At 44.7% G+C, this 18,778-nt stretch overlaps 1 protein-coding gene across 4 annotated transcripts; it reads left to right on the top strand.

The window, feature by feature from the left end:
* Positions 1 to 10,373: 10,373 nt before the first annotated feature.
* skor1b (SKI family transcriptional corepressor 1b) lies at positions 10,374 to 18,432 on the top strand. 4 transcript variants are annotated; one of them, XM_017696674.2, is made up of 9 exons: positions 10,374 to 10,640; positions 11,941 to 13,689; positions 14,544 to 14,634; positions 14,830 to 14,931; positions 15,097 to 15,168; positions 15,868 to 15,942; positions 16,144 to 16,218; positions 17,030 to 17,095; positions 17,485 to 18,432. In XM_017696674.2, exons 2-9 carry the CDS (start codon positions 11,953 to 11,955, stop codon positions 17,577 to 17,579), a joined length of 2,313 nt encoding a protein of 770 aa, XP_017552163.1. In that variant the 5' UTR covers positions 10,374 to 10,640; positions 11,941 to 11,952; the 3' UTR covers positions 17,580 to 18,432. The 4 variants fall into 4 exon arrangements, with proteins under 4 accessions (XP_017552163.1, XP_017552076.1, XP_017552316.1 ...); XM_017696587.2 differs by having other exon boundaries at positions 17,482 to 18,432; XM_017696827.2 differs by lacking the exon at positions 17,030 to 17,095.
* Positions 18,433 to 18,778: the final 346 nt, after the last annotated feature.

The raw sequence follows: 18,778 nt of genomic DNA, 5'->3' as shown, positions 1-18,778 counted from the left end.
AGGCCTCAGCCTGTGCTCTCGGTCAGGATGGCCGATGGCGTCACCCCACCCGGGTGCCCCTCTCTGCATACATATCACCCCTCTGGTGCACATCCATCTGTATGGAAATGCAGCCTCCACAGCTGGAATCCCGCAAAAGCCCTGTCCTTTACTAATAGTTATTATCTCAGCGGACTGCTCCTCCGATAGACCCTGCAAAACAAGCACCTCGCATCTTTATGGTAATGCCCCGCTATAGTATGGAAAGCGCCCAAGGCAAAGCGCCGGGGCCCAGACGCTGGATTTCATTACTATAATTCCCATTATCACTGGGTGAGGCTCGTCCTGTGATTGGCACTATTGGCTGACATGCTGGGCTGATGGAGCAGCTCTCTGAATGCTCTTCTCTCTCTCTCTCTCTCTCTCTCTCTCTCTCTCTCTCTCTCTCTCTCTCTCAAGGAAATGAACTCCACTGTGCTCTTTTGAATGACTAAAAGGAATCACTATTGTAAGATGTGTGAGATCTACGTTCATGTGGATTTGGGCTGTGTCCTGCTTTTAAAAATGATATAAAAAAGGGTCACTTGACAGATTTTTGCAGAACAGTCGAATGCAATAATCATTTTTAAGAGACTGGCCTTCATATATTTAACTTCCAGTCAAAACAGCCATTAAGTAGAAGTTTTTAAAATTTTTCAGCTTCAGTGAAAAAAAAACACTGGGCAACACGGTGGCGTGGTGGGTAGCGCTGTCGCCTCACAGCAAAGAGGGCCGGCCGGGTGACCAGGGTCCTCTCTGTGTGGAGTCTGCATGTTCTCCCCGTGTCTGCGTGGGTTTCCTCCGGGTTCTCCGGTTTCCTCCCACAGTCCAAAGACATGCAGTCAGGCCGATTGGACATGCTAAATTACCCCTGGGTGTGAGTGACTGTCTGTGTCTGTCTGTCTGCCCTGCGATGGACTGGCGACCTGTCCAGGGTGTATCCTGCCTTCTGCCTGAAGACTGCTGGGATAGGCTCCAGCACCCTCCATGACCCTGACGGAGAAGCGGCTTAGAAAATGGATGGATGGATGAAAAAAAAAACAGAAAACACATATTTAGCAGAAAATGACACAAGCCCAGACACTAAACAAACACAGTATCAAATGATCCAGTATTTTGTCTGTACATTCTTTCCTTTATTACAGCTTCCATTTTTATTCAATGAAACCTGCAGGGGTGTTTCTCCACACCTCTAAAGTTCAGTCTTAGAAGTTGGTTGCATTTTCTCCTTCTCACAATCCAAGTAATCCCAAACACATTCAAAGGCGTTACAGCCTGGACTCTGGGGTGGCCAGTCCATTGTTCTGAAAGCTCCAGCAGCTTCTTTGCTTCATTTGCACATTTTTCTACTTTTGTGTCTGTTTCCTTTTCTCAGTAAGGGCTTCTTGTCAGCTGAGCTGTCTTCTCACAGATGGGCAGAAACACCTCTGGAATGTTCAGATCTGAAATAAGAGTGGAGTTTGATTTTCTTCTCTCTTTCTCTCTCAAGGGTGAATGCCTTAAGTACTTATTATCTTATAGGGGCAGTTCTGGTGGTCTACCAGGTCTTGCACAGTTGTTACAAGCCCCATTTTCTCTGTATCTTTTAATGATTTGAACTCTAGTTTTGGAAATGTCTTCTTTTCTTTTTTCACTTATTTTCCTTTTACTTTCTTATGTAAGTGGATTATCTTATATTATATATATATATATATATATATATATATATATATATATATATATATATATATATATATATAAAACCTCCTCAGAAAAAGCAGCTGAAAAATTCATACAAATGAACAGCCTTTTTGACTGGAAAATAAATAAATAAATTGTAACTGAGGTGCAAATGCATATTTTTGAATTATGCATAATATTTCTAAATAAATGACAGACTTTTAAAATGTTTTTTCATATTATTTATCATATTACATTATTTGGGGGCATTTTGTGCTGTTCTGCTCACATGTTAAGGGGCAAAAGTTGGATGTGGGGGTTATTTCTGCTGTTGATTTGTATCTGAACTGAAATCTGAGCAGTGGATCAGTGGAAAGAAAAATGTTCATAACAATCTGTGTACAACACTGAGGTTCTAGTGGTAAAATGGTTGAAGACAGTTTACAGGTGTGCGATTGTGATTGAGGGATGATTGACAGCTGTGGTTGTGTGCGGCCGGCCTCCTCCTTCTTCCGCCTGTCCTCACTGTCACACTTCCTTTTAGCACTTTTGTTCACGGCGTCCCTCCTGAGAGCAGGAGCCCGCAGTGGCAGATGAGACCCTGTCTGTGACAAAAGGGTCCCAGTACCCTCCGCTATCGAGCGCCGCAACTGCTCCCCCTCTCATTTCACACGTAGCTCATACTCTGATGACATTAAAACACACACTACAGCAACCTTTTACAACACTGACCTCCATTTCTGCTCTACTGTCTCAAAACAGCCAGAGAGAGAGGGAGAGAGAGAGAGAGAGAGAGAGAGGGAGAGGGAGTGAGAGAGAGGGAGTGTGAGAGAGAGAGGGAGAGAGAGAAGAGAGAGAGAGAGAGAGAAAGAGGGAGTGAGAGAGAGAGAGAGAGGGAGTGAGAGAGGGGGATAAGCAGAGAGAGATGAGAGAAAGAGAGAAAGAGAGAGAGAGAGAGAGGGAGAGGGAGTGAGAGAGAGGGAGTGTGAGAGGGAGAGAGAGAAGAGAGAGAGAGAGAGAGGGAGAGAGAGAGAGAGAGAGGGAGAGGGCGTGAGAGAGAGGGAGTGTGAGAGAGAGAGGGAGAGAGAGAAGAGAGAGAGAGAGAGAGAGAGAGAAAGAGGGAGTGAGAGAGAGAGAGAGGGAGTGAGAGAGGGGGATAAGCAGAGAGAGATGAGAGAAAGAGAGAAAGAGAGAGAGAGAGAGAGAGAGAGAGAGAGAGAGAGAGAGAGGGAGTGAGAGAGAGAGAGGGAGTGAGAGAGGGGGAGAAGCAGAGAGAGATGAGAGAGAGAGAGAAAGAGAGAGAGAAGAGAGAGAGAAGAGAGAGAGAGAGAGAGAGAGAGAGAGGGAGTGAGAGAGAGATGAGAGAGAGAGAGAAAGAGAGAGAGAAGAGAGAGAGAGAGAGAGGGAGTGAGAGAGAGGGAGTGAGAGAGAGAGAGAGAGAGGGAGGGAGGCTGAGAAAGAGCAGGACCCAGGGGCAGGCTTTTAGGAGGCAGATAAACGTCAGGCCAGGAGAGAAGTGATGTCTTGTTTACACATTAGCAGGTTGGAGAATCTGCTGCTTTAACTTTCCACACTCTCTCTGCACAGCCCTCCAGAGATTCTGCTAATATCCCCCCTCTCCTTTACCACTGATTTCTTCCAGCTTAGTGCGCGCACACACACACACACACACACACACACACACACACGGGTTTTGTGTGTAAAGAGCCCTGCTTGAGACTTCCATCTGCTCAGATGGAGTTCTGGAGCCCCTAGTCCCCGCTCTGACCTTGATTGAGAGTGCAGCATCTGAAGGGCTGACTGAGAGCCACAGAGAGAGAAGATCTAGCTCGTCACTCCATGACACCATTAGTTAAAAAGAGACATCATTCCCAAAATGAAAGATCCAGCGCCGCAGCCCTGAAATTGGCCATCGCCAGCAGACGGTGCGGTCTGAGTTTTTACTTTCTTGGGAATAAGACTATTAGTATGTAAATCTGTAAAGTCCCCATTATTACACTGACCTTCTTAGCTACCACTCTCATTCTGCCAATCTCTTCTGTTTCCTTTTTTACCCCCTTCTCAGTTATAACCACTCATGCTTTACATACAGCAGACTACTGTGCCATTCTACAGGGCTCCATTACACTTTCTACAAATTGGCCTGAATGTATATATAAACACTCTGCAGCACACCCTTCTAACCTCATCCTTAAACATGAATATGCATGCGTATGCAAATCTGTTTGCTGCTCCTGCTCACTCTCTCTCTCTCTCTCTGCCACTGATACACACACTCTGCATCTTCCCAACACCATCTAATGAGGTGATGACCAACCACTTGTTATAATTGCTTTAGACTACTTTTAATTTTCGAGCTTATTAATCATATGTAGAGTTATTTAAAAATGCATAAATTAATCTTGGATTAAAAAGCCGATCAAAGCCTCAAAACAATTAAAGAGTAAGGTGAGATTTCCCCAGGGCTGGCAGTTTTATTTTAATGGAGTGTTCAGGTGATTATCACACTTTGATGTGCAGCCTGTGATTAATGTAGGGCCAGTAAATGAGTTTTTCTTTCCCTCTTTTCTCGCAAAGGTAAGCATGAGCCGCGTAATGACCTTCCAACTTTATGTCTGAATAGCTCTTCTCCATCTTATTCAAGCAGCAGGCACGGTCAAGAACTGGCCTAAAAGCCTGTACTGGGCCAGGGGTTCGCGAGACCCATGCCAGTTTTCATTCATTAACAGCAAAATTAGCCCTTTGGGTAAGGCTAGGTACTGGATAGAGAGAGCTAGTGCTGGACTGTTATGACTGAACCACTTTTTTTCTGTATAAAAATTAGACGAGTCTGCTGGTGCAGCTGAAAGTTGATGTTTCGGTGTGGTGGGATTCTCTGGACCTCTCTGAAATCTAAAAATACCAGGTAAAGTGCCTTTTGGAAATTTCTGAGAGTCTATAGCCAATTCCTAACTGAAACAATGAAAATGACCTTTAATTCGCTTAAACTTACAGCAAAAGTAAAAAAAAAACATGATTATTTTTTCATATATAGTCTGAATTATTTCAAAGACAAAGTTCAAAAGATATTTTGTACTTTTAACTGATTTGGACTTTGGACTAAAATCTTTTTTTCTTTGAGCGACTCTACACCGTAATTATGTGCATTTTATTAAAATAAATGACTGAACCTTTTAAAATTTTGTCTTCATTGATACAATAATAACACAGAATAACACATAATAACACAGAATAACACAGAATAACACAGAATAACACAGAATAACACAGAATAACAAAACTTTACAGAATGTTTTTTTTTTTGTTTTGTTTTGTTTTGTGTTTTTTTTGCGTATAACTCTAAAAATGCTAGACACATCACCAGCACAGTACACACCTCTAGCAAACGCAGCTTTGGGCTGTGTCATGATATTTTTCATTAAAACACAAAAAGGTTTACTTCATTGCAGAAAATACATTTCGGTGACAGTTCTTAATGTTACACACCGATTTTCAGATTTTGAGGCACATTTACTTCAAAACAATGAGATCTACCTGCTTAAGGTGTGACAGGGATGCAGTCTCACTTCTTCCTTTAACATGCAGGGTGTGGCTAAATAAAAAAGATAGAAAATAACCAATAAAGTAGGATTTGCTATGTATTTATCTTATTAATTAATTGTCTGAATGACCCCTGGGATAGGCTCCAGCAGCCCCCATGAGGGCACCCAGGAGGATAAGCGGTTTAGATGGTGTGTTTGTGTGTGTGTGTGTGTGTGTGTTAGGGGGGGGGGGTTGGGCTTAAATAGATAATAATATAATATATAATAATATAATTGTAAATATCTAAGATCTGACAACAGTTTCTTTTTACTGTAGGCAGCAGTTTGAACTAATTCAATAGAATGGCTCCTATACAAAATCCTACATCATGACGCTATTTAATATATTACAGCATGTATAATATACATTGTCTCTTTTGTGTGTAAACACTGTGGCCCCAAACGATATTTGGGCATTTGTGCCAGACAGAAAAATGTCCTTCTGATGAACTTCTGCAGGTTTGCATCCAAAGCGTCTTTGCACGCTTCTGAGTTCAAACAGCCCCAGTCTTTAATGTTCCTGCGCTCTCCGGGACTCTTAGTGCAGTGCGTTCAAAGTCTCTCCACACGAAGCGTCGACTATTTGTCTGATGTTGTGCTACACTCTCAGAAAAAAAGGTCCGACACTGTCACTGGGGCAGTTCCCTTCTCGTCACTGTGATGGTACCCTCAAGGACACATCTCAGTACCTTTGGTCATGGAACATAGCTCCACACACCCCGTCCCATCGCCAAGCTTTGTATTAAATGGTTCTGTATTAAAACATTATTTTATAAAAAAAAAAAAAAAGATACAAATGTCTAATATTTATTTAAGGTGCACAGCTGGACCTTAAAACCGCTGTTGTACCTTTGAGGGAACGTTTACACTGTTTGTACCTTGATGAGCGAGTCATGTACCTACGTGGTGCCTTTATTATAAGGTATTTATAATAATGAAATAAATATCATTTGATGAAATGCGTTCAAGTTGGCTGGAAACGTCCCACACGTTAAATACACAGTTAACCCCGCCCTTAAAGCAGCAATGCCGCCGTGTGAGATCTTCATTAGGGTCTGGCAGAGTCGTGGCTCCGCGACCCCGTGTCAAGCCAACCAAGAGTGACAGGTTCGTTTTAAACCTCTGTATCTAATTTTCTGCCTTGACATGTAGAATTACCGCACCTGCCGGTCACAAAGGGAGGCTCCCAGAACTCGGCCAGGTGTTCGCGTGACTGACCCTGAAGTCCAGAGCCAGTCCAGCAGAGTCTTTTAAACCAACACACGCCGTTCACCATAATCTTCGCGACGCCGCCGCGTCCGCCTTTTCTATTGGCTGCCGTGTAAATGACCGCAGCCAATGAGCTGCGCGTGTAAACGCGTTCCAGCCTATTGACCCGATCTGATTCGCTGATCGTATCTCTGCTGCCTCATTTGTAGCCGAGCTGTTGCTCCTCCTCTTCGCGGAGCGGCGTCCCTGAGCACCGTTAATCGGGCAGAGTTAACACGAGGGCGGACACAGATAACAGCCCAGCGCACAGTCCGGCTCCCGCATCCTGCCGCGGCGCCTTTATCAATGGCCAGTAATTAAATTGTCACCGTTTAATTTTCAGGCCACGCGGATTCTTCTGGAGCAATCTGTCCTTAATAAAGCGCCTAATCGAAATGCCTCGGAGAGGCGGAGCTGCTGGGAATCAATAGCAGCCGATTGATGTGGCCCTAGAATGAAATTCACCGGGGTCAGGGTGTTGTGGTCCCACCACCACGTGGAGAGGAACACTTATTCTCCCCAGTTGCGCCACTTAAAGCCTCCTGTTTGAGGCTTTTTGGCGTCCGTCATAAATTCCTAAAGCACCTGGCGCTTATCTGGCGGCGCTTAAGGTGTGTTATCCATGTTTATCTGTTAAGTGAACTGATTTGTCGTGATGCTGTTCCTTCATCGGAGCAATGGGTTTACGTGGAGTTGAAGCGCTGGGTGTGAAATTGTCACCGAGCGCGAATGTCGCTGAGCGGCAGACGCTCCTGACTTGTTTCCACTGGAAACGCTTATTTTGTTCATTTGATTCATTTCTGTGCGGTGATACAGGACGAGCTGCTGATTCCCTCCTTAAAACAAAACAAACAAACAAACAAAAACTCAGTCGTGCAGTGGAGAAATAACAGCTTTTAAAACACGTTCTGCTGCTGGTTTTGAGGGTGCGAGGTTGTGACGCGTCATTCCAGCACCCAGATCACTACTGATGCCAATTAAAAGTAAACAGTCTAAACTTGGGAGCAATTAAAAGAGAATAGGATGCTAGGAGGCACAGGGGGGGTCACTGGAACCCCCCAGTTACTTCACAACCGCATGTTTTACCACCAACACGCATCAACACTCCATACCGTGAATCGAATAAAGTCGTTTATTGTCGTTTATTGCATATATATATATATATATATATATATATATATATATTCGAATATATATATATGTAATAAACGTATATATATATATATATATATATATATATATATATATATATATATATATATGTTACCAGTTTTAATTCATCTGAGAAAACCGTTTGATCTTTGCTTCATTACTTCATTTGATACTTTGATCTTTTCTTCTCCACTCTCGTTGCTTCTCTAGGCTTATTTACTTTGTGAACTACGCCTTAAAAGTGTTATGCAGGAGTGTCCATCATCCGCGGCGGGCCTCATTAGTGTCTACATTCAGTCAAAGCTCAGCAGGCTATGTAATGGATGTGTCGCCTCCTCAGCCTGGGTTGTTCACAGCCCGCGCAAAACTATCAATGCAGGACGCAAAAGATAAAAGATCAATGCAGTCTTACAAATTCTCAAACACAAGCAGATGGAAAAAGAAGAAGTGCTCGACAACAGATATGACAGTGACGTACGAGCGAAGGAAAACAGAGACAGCGCTTCACTCAGCCTCACAAAATAGCCGCGTATATTCATTATATTCGCTGTTAAAATCTGCGGAATTCTAACGAAGTCTGATGGCGCTGTTCGCCCGACAGACCGCAGTTTTATTTGTCCTCGTGGTGCCCAGTAGAGGCTCCTCTCTGTTTGACTGCTCTGAATTCAGCTTTAATGTTGAGATTAGATCGGACTGTTTTTTATGGTTTCAGTGCCAGCAATAATCTGGGTTTCTGGACGTCTGTCCGGCCTTGTTCGCGCAGAATGCGTCTTTGTTTTAGAACGAAACGATCATTTGTAGGAGAACTAAGGGGCTCGGTTACAGTAACAGTGGTCTCAGTTTCTCGACGAATCTCGCCTTGACGAGCGCGTAAAAAAAGGATAACAATGCGGCATTCACCTCGGCCTTGAATAATTCACTAGAAGTGAATAATTACAGTCCAAAATGGTAATTATTGCTGGCGCAGAAGAAAGTCTCTTGTCTGTGAAAGTCAATAGCATCGCGCTGGCTCGAATTACAGCTCCCAGCTTCATCAATACTGCAGCAGGCCGCGTCCCAAACCACCTGCGACGGAGTAAACTTTTCAGTTTCCATAGCTCGTCGTTTCTCGCGCGCGTTTAGGCCGGTCTAATCGAGCTCATTTGAGATGCAGGGCTTTCTCGATCCCTAAATAATCTCCAACTGGTGCGCTAAACCTCTTACGCGTCGAAGGGGATCCTCTGGTAATGCCTGCGTGCGCTCGAGCTCCTGAAAGTTTAGCTGGAGCCTGAGAGCCGCAGCATCTGCGAGCCAGAGCCTCTGGAGACCCTCAGCGTTTACCAGCATTACAATAACAATGTTCGCGAGCGGAGAATGAACACAGACACGCGAGCGCTCCAGGCGATGTTTATAATCGGACTCATTTGACGTTTATTCACATTTTGGCTGCAGCAGTGGAGCAGCGGCGGCTCCGATGGAGGAGGACACCGATCAACACTCAGGACAGCCCGTTAGATTAGGCTGTGTTATATTCGGTTCATGTGTTGTGCTTTGGCCGGTTCTGCTGGCCGCCCTTTCCCTGACGGACAGCTCTTCTGAACTTCAGATGACAAAGTGCAGCAGAGCGGAGCTGGACACTGATACTGCTGTAGAGGGACACTGGACACTGATCGCACTATAAACGCTGATGAATTATTCACCTCGCTGCAGAACCGAAACCGCTCATATTTTACTGAGCAGACGCTCAGATACGCTTACACACTTTCACAGTCTGCGGGCTTCACTTCATATTCAGGGATATTAAAGTCCAGGTCTGATGACCTGGTGCATGAGAACAGAACAGGTCCAGGAAAATTCTCTCAAAATGACACAAATTAACCCGTTTCATAATATATATATATATACACACACACACACACACACACACACACACACACACACACACACACACACACACACACACACACATATATATATATATATATATATATATATATATATATATATATATATATATATATATATATATATATATGCGTGTATATTATAAAAGTGGGTATATATATATATAAATCCCTACTTTTATAATGTTAAAATACCTTTAAATGTAAACGTGTATTGTTTATGTATGTCAATATTAATTGATGTATCAATATTAATTTTATGATATACATAAATATATATGAAAAAAACTTTAATTTTTCTCCTCTCTCTCTCTGTACATTATATATATACATACATACATACAAAAAATATAAAGATTATAGAACAAAAAAAAACCCATAAAATTGTCTTTCTATTTAAAATGATATATAAACAGGCGTGTGCATATATATAATAATTATATATAATATGATTATATATTATAATATATATAACAATTACTATTATTTATGTTGTGGCAAATGCACATAAATATAAATATATAGATCAAATGTACCGCCGGCTACTCATTGACATACATAACTATAACCGTTCTGATTTATGTATCACGCGTGTAAACAAAGTAAACGCGCAGACTTCCATCAAACACTCCACACACACACACACACACACACACACACACACACACACACACACTCCACCGCGCGAGCACCCTTACGTCTTTTTTTTTTTTTTAAGATCACGTGGTGAACTTTAAACGTCCGCAGGCCTGTGTGTGTGTGTGTGTGTGTGTGTGTGCGCGTGTGTGTGTGTGTCTCATTGGTCCCGGAGGCGGATGGTTAATGTAAATGTGCTCGCGCTAAGTGGGAGTGCCCGGCCATTAGTGGAGCTGTCGCTCTCCGCCCGCCTTCAGAGCTCGTGCCGCGCTGGAGCAGCTCAGGATGCTCAGCCGCGCGCTGTAGACACACCGGAACGCGCTGGAGCTTTCACGCGCCGCGGGAGCACCGAAGACTGACCAGAGAAGAACAGGACAGGCTAGAAGAGTCAGAGCCCAGACAGGAGGAGGCGGGCGAGATCTCCTCAGCCGAACCGCACTGCTGCTGCTCTCTCCTCTCTCAGGTAAGGGCTTCACAGCAGAAGTTCCATCAACTGCCTGCGTTCGAACTCGATCGACCGCGATTCACCGTCGGGTGAGATCTCTGGTGCAGGTGTAGCGGGTTGATGCCGAGCAGCCGCTCGTTCACCTTAACGCGGCACTCAGAGCGCGAGAGATGAAGTTGGCCCGTTTAATCGGGGCTTTAGCGAAGATTAAAGCGCCGCGGTAGACGACAGCGAGCAGGTGTTTTACCGGCCTGGACAGGAGCGGCCCCTCCACAAAAGTCTTAATTATTCTTCAGCGGATTTTTGTCCGAAGATCTCCGAGACGTAAAGCTCAACCTTGATAATAACACTGAAATCGGCTTACGGGCTCTTACAGCTCTCTTAAGCTCTTTTCCTGAGCTCAGGGTATTTTCCTCCTGCTGTCCTGCGCGTCAGCCTCTCTGCTCACACACTGCCCACTGGCTCGTCTTCCAGCAGAAAGCTGCGATTACTGCTCCGTTACCGTTGTTATTGTCGTTGTTATTGTCGTTGTTATTATCGTTGTTATTATCGTTGTCTCTGTCGTTCCCCGCTGTTCTCCGCGAAGCCGAGGAGACGCTGAAAGTTCAGGATTTCAGCAGATCGCAGAATTCACATCGCAAAGAACCCACATCATCTGAAAGGGCCAAACCGGGCTAATTAAGAGCAATTAGGAAGATGATCTCGGAACGGAAGATCTCCATCCACACCACTTCTTTTCATATGAAGTAATGAAGCCTGGAGGAGCGGTCCTGAGCTGCTGACGAGCCTTGAGTGCCTCACGGAAGACCTGTAGTAGACTCCTAAATTCATTATTGAAATATGTTTATATATATATATATATATTTATATTTTTTTATAGTTTTAAAATTTGTGCTTGGACCATGATTAGTTATATTGTACGTTAATGCTGTTATTGTGGCCTTTTTTTACGTGCAAACGCTATTATTCCATTTTCGTTGTTTGTTATGGGCTTTATTATATTTTATAACTGTGACAATTAATTGTGCACAGTGTTTGTTTCGCTTTTATGTTACAAAATAAAGCGTTAAATATAAACATAACAAAGAGGATGTATTAGAACCCATTAAAATTAAAAACAAAAACAAAACAAAACAAAAAAGTCAGACCAAGCCGAAATAAAAACATCTAACTGCTCTAAAATGATTGAATTAGATTTTATTAGAATTAGAAATAAAAATAAATAACTCGAGCTAATAAAGTGGCAATTATAAGTCTCAGTTATCGTCGGTTCTGTTTTCTGTACCACGCGTCTGTAAATGTCATGTGTTTTCCACAGATTTTTCCAGGAATGGAATCTATCTCGAGCCAGCTGTCCGCGGGCACCGATTCCTCCTGTTCTCCAACCTCCAAGCAAGAGCTACAGCCGTGCACGTCTCTGAAGCCCAACCAGGTGAGCGAAACCTCCCTGTACGGGATCCCCATCGTCTCGCTGGTCATCGACGGCCAGGAGCGCCTGTGCCTGGCGCAGATCTCCAACACGCTGCTGAAGAGCTACAGCTACAACGAGATCCACAACCGGCGCGTGGCGCTGGGCATCACGTGCGTTCAGTGCACACCCGTCCAGCTGGAGATCCTGCGGCGCGCGGGCGCCATGCCCATCTCGTCGCGCCGCTGCGGCATGATCACGAAGCGCGAGGCCGAGCGCCTGTGCAAGTCGTTCCTGGGCGAGCACCACCCGCCCAAGCTGCCCGAGAACTTCGCCTTCGACGTGTCGCACGAGTGCGCGTGGGGCAGCCGCGGCAGCTTCATCCCTGCGCGCTACAACAGCTCGCGCGCCAAGTGCATCAAGTGCTCCTTCTGCAGCATGTACTTCTCGCCCAACAAGTTCATCTTCCACTCGCACCGCACGCCCGACGCCAAGTACACGCAGCCCGACGCGGCCAACTTCAACTCGTGGCGCCGCCACCTAAAGCTGACGGACAAAAACTGCCCGGACGAGATCATGCACGCATGGGAGGACGTCAAGGCCATGTTTAACGGCGGCAGTCGCAAGAGGACTCTCCCAGTGGGCGCGTCCGATTCCGCGCCCCCGCCCCTCAAAGCGCACGCGCCTGGTAGCCGGACGCACGCGGACCCGCCAGAGGCGCCCCACAAATCCCTGCGCTGCCCGGGCGAGGACGACAGAGCTGGGGTGACAGTGGCCGCTGGTGTCCGCAGTTATCCCGTCATCCCTGTGCCCAGTAAGGGGTTTGGGATGCTGCAGAAGATCCCGCCACCTCTTTTTCCACACCCATACGGCTTCCCTGCCTTCGGCCTGTGCCAAAAGAAGGACAATGGTGCTGTCCTGGCAGAGGAACAGGGCAAGGCCGGCCTGCCCACCACCGTCTTCTGGCCTGGCCCAAAAGACAGCACTTACCCTTCGTTTCCTGTGTTCTGGCCCACTGTGCCGCCTTACCACCACCCGCAGCCCAAGCCACCTTCTGACCCCCTGTGCGTCCGGCAGAGTGAGCTGGACCCACCCGAGCCAAGTGAGCGGAGGGCCAACACACCGAAGGATGCCCTGCCTGACAGCGAGCGCTGCTCCAGCCGCAGTGAGGAGGACAAGTCCGGGGATGACAGCAGGTCAGTGGAAGGGATGGGAACTGCCCAGAGGCGAATGAGCTACGTATCAGCGTTCCGGCCTGTGGTCAAGGATGCGGAGACTATAGCCAAGCTGTACGGCAACCGCGGCCCATATCCGGGAGCCAGGGCCGGCTACCTGTCGCCTGATTTCCTGAGCGAAAGCTCCAGCTACCGGTCTGTGTCTCCGGACGTGGACAGCGTGGATGACCCAGATGTGGACGTGGAGTCAAACAAGGTTCAAGAAGATGAGGAGTCTCTTCAGCTTTCTGTAGATGACCAGCACAGTCCTCCGGGTCTGACAGCAGTACGTAACGATGGAACGAAGGGTCATGTAGAAGAAACTGGCCACATAGGCACTATGAGTGACCCACATACGACTGACTCAAGTGAGGCACGCTCATGTGAGGTGGAGAAGCAGAGCAAAGCACTGTTGGAAAGCAGTAAAGCCTCAGCACGATTTCAGGTGAGCGGCCTTTAAAACTGGGGAAAAGTGCATGGAAGCTTCACATGTCTGTTCCTCCACTCATCCTTCTTTCTTTTCGTTTTTTTTTTTTTACAAGATGGAATATTGTATGCTTTCATTGTATGTTGAAAGACCCTCAGTTAAAAGAACTTTAAGGCATGTGTTCCTCAAGGCAGTAAAGGCAGGTTATGTACTGAACCATGATGACTCAAATTTAAAGGTTTAAAGTTTCAAGTGTCTTTATACGGGAAGCCCTGTTATTTATGGTTCTTTATAGCACCAAAGGTAGTTATGAACCTTTATTTTAGTCTTATATTGAGCCATTTTATAGTACACTGTGAGACACAGAACACTGTGACACAAACACTCTCACTAAAATGATATATAAGCGATATAAATTAACAGTGCGCACGTTTACTGTGTTTCATTTGCGCATTTGGAAAGAATACACTAGCCAAGCTGCAAACTAAAATCGTCCACTGCCTCTTGATGACCCAGGCCACATGGGTTGAGTGAGAGTACAGATGTCTTATACAGCTTATTCCAAAGCAAGCTTGCCGCTTGCTCAGTTTGATGCTCATTGTAATGGTAATGAAATAGATCTTCGAGAGCTGCGGGATGTGAGGAGAACCGTAATTGCTTATGCATTTGACAAATTGGCCCTAATAGCGTCACTTCTGTCCTGAGAGTTCGTGACTGTCGCTCTGTATTTGTAGGTCTCTAATTGGCTGTAAACGCTGGGGATGCAGATTTGGGTTTGGCACTGAGGCGTTATTACGCACGGCCCGCCTCGGCAGGCTGGAGAGGCTCGCGAGGGGCGCAGAGACTGAGCATGATTGCGCTTCCTTTTGCAGGTGTACGCGCACGACAGGGACGAGCAGCAGCTGAGCGGCGCGTGCTTCGGGTCAGTGACCTCGTATGAGCGCGAGCTACGTGAGGCCAAAGGTAGGACTGAACTGATGTCCACTCTGAGCGCAGAGCGCCTGCTGGGTGTGGGGGGGGGGTTAATGAGGGAATGAACTATTTTATTCCACCGTGATGTAATTAGTCTATTTAACTGAGCCAGTTTAGAATGAATGCACGAGTCAACAGCACGTCCGCTATCCGAACAAACCCATTTCACTCTGTGTGTGTGGTCAGTGAAAGAGGCGCATGAGGAGGAGCCGTCATCTACAGTAGAGGAGACGGAGCCGAGGACGCAGGGCAGCGGGGGTGAAACAGGCCTGAGGGACAGCAGCGACGGTACGCGATGAAACAGGCCTGCATGCAGAAATGAGTCCTGAGTGCGAGACACACACACACACACACACACACACACACAGAGAGAGAGAGAGAGAGAGAGAGAGAGAGAGAGACGCCGAGCATCCTCTGATCTGAGACTGCATGGTGTGTTCTCTCTGTGTTCAGATATGGAGGCGGTGCGCAGTGAATCAGGCCGATCAGCGCTGAAGGAGAAAGACATAGAACACATGGCGAAGGGTAGGACACCACACTGACGCACGAACAGGAGGAATAAGAGGAACGACAATAACAGTAACAGGCTTAGAACAAGAACAATAATAAGTAATAATAAAATCACAATATTATTAATAATAATAATAACAATAATAACAATAATAATAATAATAATTGTATTGCCTGTGATGAAAAGCAGCGATTATTATTTTATTTCTATGCTATTGTTTGATGTGTTTAAAAGCTCTACAGTGAGCTTGGTCAGTGTCCGGGCTGCTCCTGTTTTAAACGCTGAATGTGCAGCGGAATCAGCGTTTAGAGGGGACGCAGGCTGCGCTGAGCGGAGTTACGGCTGGCATCCTGAGGCCGACAAAGTCCGCTTGCAATGAGAGATTTCAGCACTTCTCAAAGTGTCTTCGAGAATTATCCGCGAAGAAAATGCCGAGAATATTCAAGCAGAGCGGACAGTAAAAAGCTCCACGGTCCAGCACGTTTTCACTAAACTCTCGGGCTGCCCGCTAATAATATTAATATATATTATTTTTTTCCAAATGTCACAATATTTCTACATTCCAGCAGAATTCGTTTTACCCGACGCTTCTGAGTTTCTGAGTAGCGCTGTGATAGAGTGCAGGGGGTAAACAGGCTGTTACACTCATCCTGTAACATTTATGTCACATAAATAACAAACAATAAACCCACGTAACCGTTTGTTTCCCACAGAAGAGCTGCAGAAGCAGTTAGTGGAGCAGATGGAGCTCAGAAAGAAGCTGGAGAGAGAGTTTCAGAGTCTGAAAGGTAGTTTGTTTCGGCATTTCTACCGTTTACAGTCAGTCAGCGAACCTTACTTATTAATGAAGAGTCGCTCATTTCTCCTAGCCTTTGATCCAGATCCACACTGCGCATGCTCGACCAACGGGCACGCTTAAAAATGCATTCCGATTTCTCTCGGATCAGAAAGTGATGTTTGGTCAACGCTGTTTTGTGGTTGCTTTCTAGATAATTTCCAAGACCAAATGAAAAGGGAGCTGTCCTACCGAGAGGAGATGGTCCAGCAGCTGCAGATTGTTCGAGGTGAGCTCTTCATTTCCCTCCATAGTTTACAACACACAGCTTTCAAAGCAGCGAGATGAAAGAGTTGTTCGTCCTTTATCAGTTTTTTTTTTTCAGAGAAATGATTCACCATATAATAAGCAGCTCAGTTTGAATAAATATTGTTTGTCCAACAGCGAATCAAATGATCTATGTTGTGTACATACATTTCTTCAGGATGAATGCACTTCTTGGACTGATTATAGGGATATTTTAAATAATAATAATAAAAAAAAACAATCCCACCCACTGAAACCAAACTGGACACTCAAGAGCATCTCAGTGTAAAATTTCAGTTATAATTGGCCATGTTCAAATTTATCGAGCCATATTAAAAAGACATGTAATTGTCAAATGGACTAAAACTGGTTGTGTTTTCATTACTGCATATTACAAATAAGAGCAATACAAACGGGTCATCCAGGGCTTTACTCGGTTGCTAAGTATGATGAGTTCGGTTCGGTTACAGTGAAGAAAATGCAGTGATTATCTGTTGAATATCCTCAGAGCTCAAATAACAACATTAAAATTCCCTTCGAAATACCATGACAGGGTTTGTACGTACATCATTTGAACGTGCCTAGTTTTACAGTGAGGGACGTGTCCTACCTCAGCGATCACAGCGAGCATGAATCTTAGGTTATGAGCTATATTTGTTGGCTTTTTTGGTTCATGTATGAATGTCAGAAGATGACTTGTACGGACCTGGATAAGTGGATCTGGAGGAGATGAGCAGATGAGGTAGGGTAATTGGCCTTTCACATCTGAGTCATCCTTTGTCTCTCCTGCTCAGACACATTGTGCAGCGAGTTGGACCATGAAAGAAAGGCTCGTTATGCTATTCAACAGAAGTTAAAAGGTAATCAATGATTCTAGCAAAGGTAAACAGTAATGAAGGCCTAGGCGGGCTGTTTAAGGAGGTGCTCGAATAACGCTGCACTTCAAAGTAGGGACAACTGTAGCAGTAGCCTGTAGTGTGGCCTCAGATGAACAGATGGGATATGTGTAGAGCATCTTGCTTACTCTGCCCTGTAACGCTGTCTGTGGCCTTCAAAGTTGTTGGCTGAACGTGGTGTGCTTGTGTGTATGCTGATAGAATTATTGCATCACCTTTTGTCCCAAAGTTGCATTTATTTGTTACCTCTATCTTGCTCTCGTTCACATATGCAAATCCACACCCACACATACTGACCGCTTCTATTTATAAGCTGTCTGTTTTAAGCGATCCATCCACTTTTTTCCCAGAAGCTCACGACGCACTCCACCATTTCTCGTGCAAAATGCTGACCCCTCGCCATTGCTCCGGGACCTGCACCTTCAAGCCTCCTCTACTACCACCGTGATGCCTTCAGGTCCTCATTCATAACAAGACTGCTCTGGACAGGGACATTGCTACACCAGTAAAAACAACGTCCAGGTATAGACCTGGGATAAGCAAGCGTGTATGGTAGTATGCTAGCTCTCCAACTGTAATTATTATTAAATTTAAAAAAAAGGCTTATTGTATGTACTGTATAATTTATATTTTAAAAAAACACCATTAAAGACACTTGACATGTTCCACTGAAAATACGACCATCTGTTTTAGAAATGACCAATATACTTGTATTAGGTGGCTTTGTGCAATGCATATATTATGTATTATAATTCATTTCCTGTGATACTCTCTGTTGGTGAAATGTTAGGGCACTTGGTTAAGTTAGAGGGTCCGATAATTTATTACTGTATTGTACTTTTTTTTATTTATTCCATGTTGCTCATGAATGTTGTCCTCATCTGTAAACTGTGTAAATTATTGATGTAAAGCACTTTAAATAGGCAACCCGAATGGTGGAAACGTGTATTAAATGAACTCATTTGAGAGGGCTACATTATCGTGACCTTTCTGATAACAATGATCTACATGTTATTATTATTCACTGTGAGGATTTTCCACTGGAGAGGATGTAGCAGCAACTGTGTGTTACAGCGGGGTGCTCTTTACAACATCCCGTGGTACAATTAGACAAATTAAACATTTTTAAGTACTCTGTGTGTGGTTAGAGAACAATGCTGCGTAGATATTAGAATTTCTATTTGAATGCAAATCTACTATGTGTGAATTGTCCTTCATTAGACTGCACAAACACTTTTTTCAGATTATGATAATAAGCATGTCATCCTCTGTGGCCCAAATCGTGGAAAAAAAAAAAAAAAGACACTAGTACATTTCAGAGCTCTCATGAGAAACGCTGCCCGTAGGCATGGTCATATCAGTCCACTGTGATCATATGAATGTACTGAAGTAAAACGTTCAAATTCCAGAGGATTTAACTGCACAGTATCACACCACTGACTCCCATTATTCCTGATCAGAAGTAAGTAACTTTCATTACTTAAATCTTGTCTATTTATTAATGTACACTCTTTAAAAAAAGACTGTTCCTCAAGGGTAGCCTAGTAAAGACAATGGTCCTATATAGAACCATGAACACTCAAAGAACCATTTGCATGCTTAAACAGTGCATGGTGAAGTGCTTCTTCAGACTGATGGAGAAAGTGT

The sequence above is a fragment of the Pygocentrus nattereri genome, chromosome 7, assembly GCF_015220715.1.
Source record: "Pygocentrus nattereri isolate fPygNat1 chromosome 7, fPygNat1.pri, whole genome shotgun sequence".
NCBI classification, from domain to species: Eukaryota; Metazoa; Chordata; class Actinopteri; order Characiformes; family Serrasalmidae; genus Pygocentrus; species Pygocentrus nattereri.
Note: the sequence above shows the minus strand (reverse complement) of the source record. Positions and strands in the feature narration are given on the sequence as shown.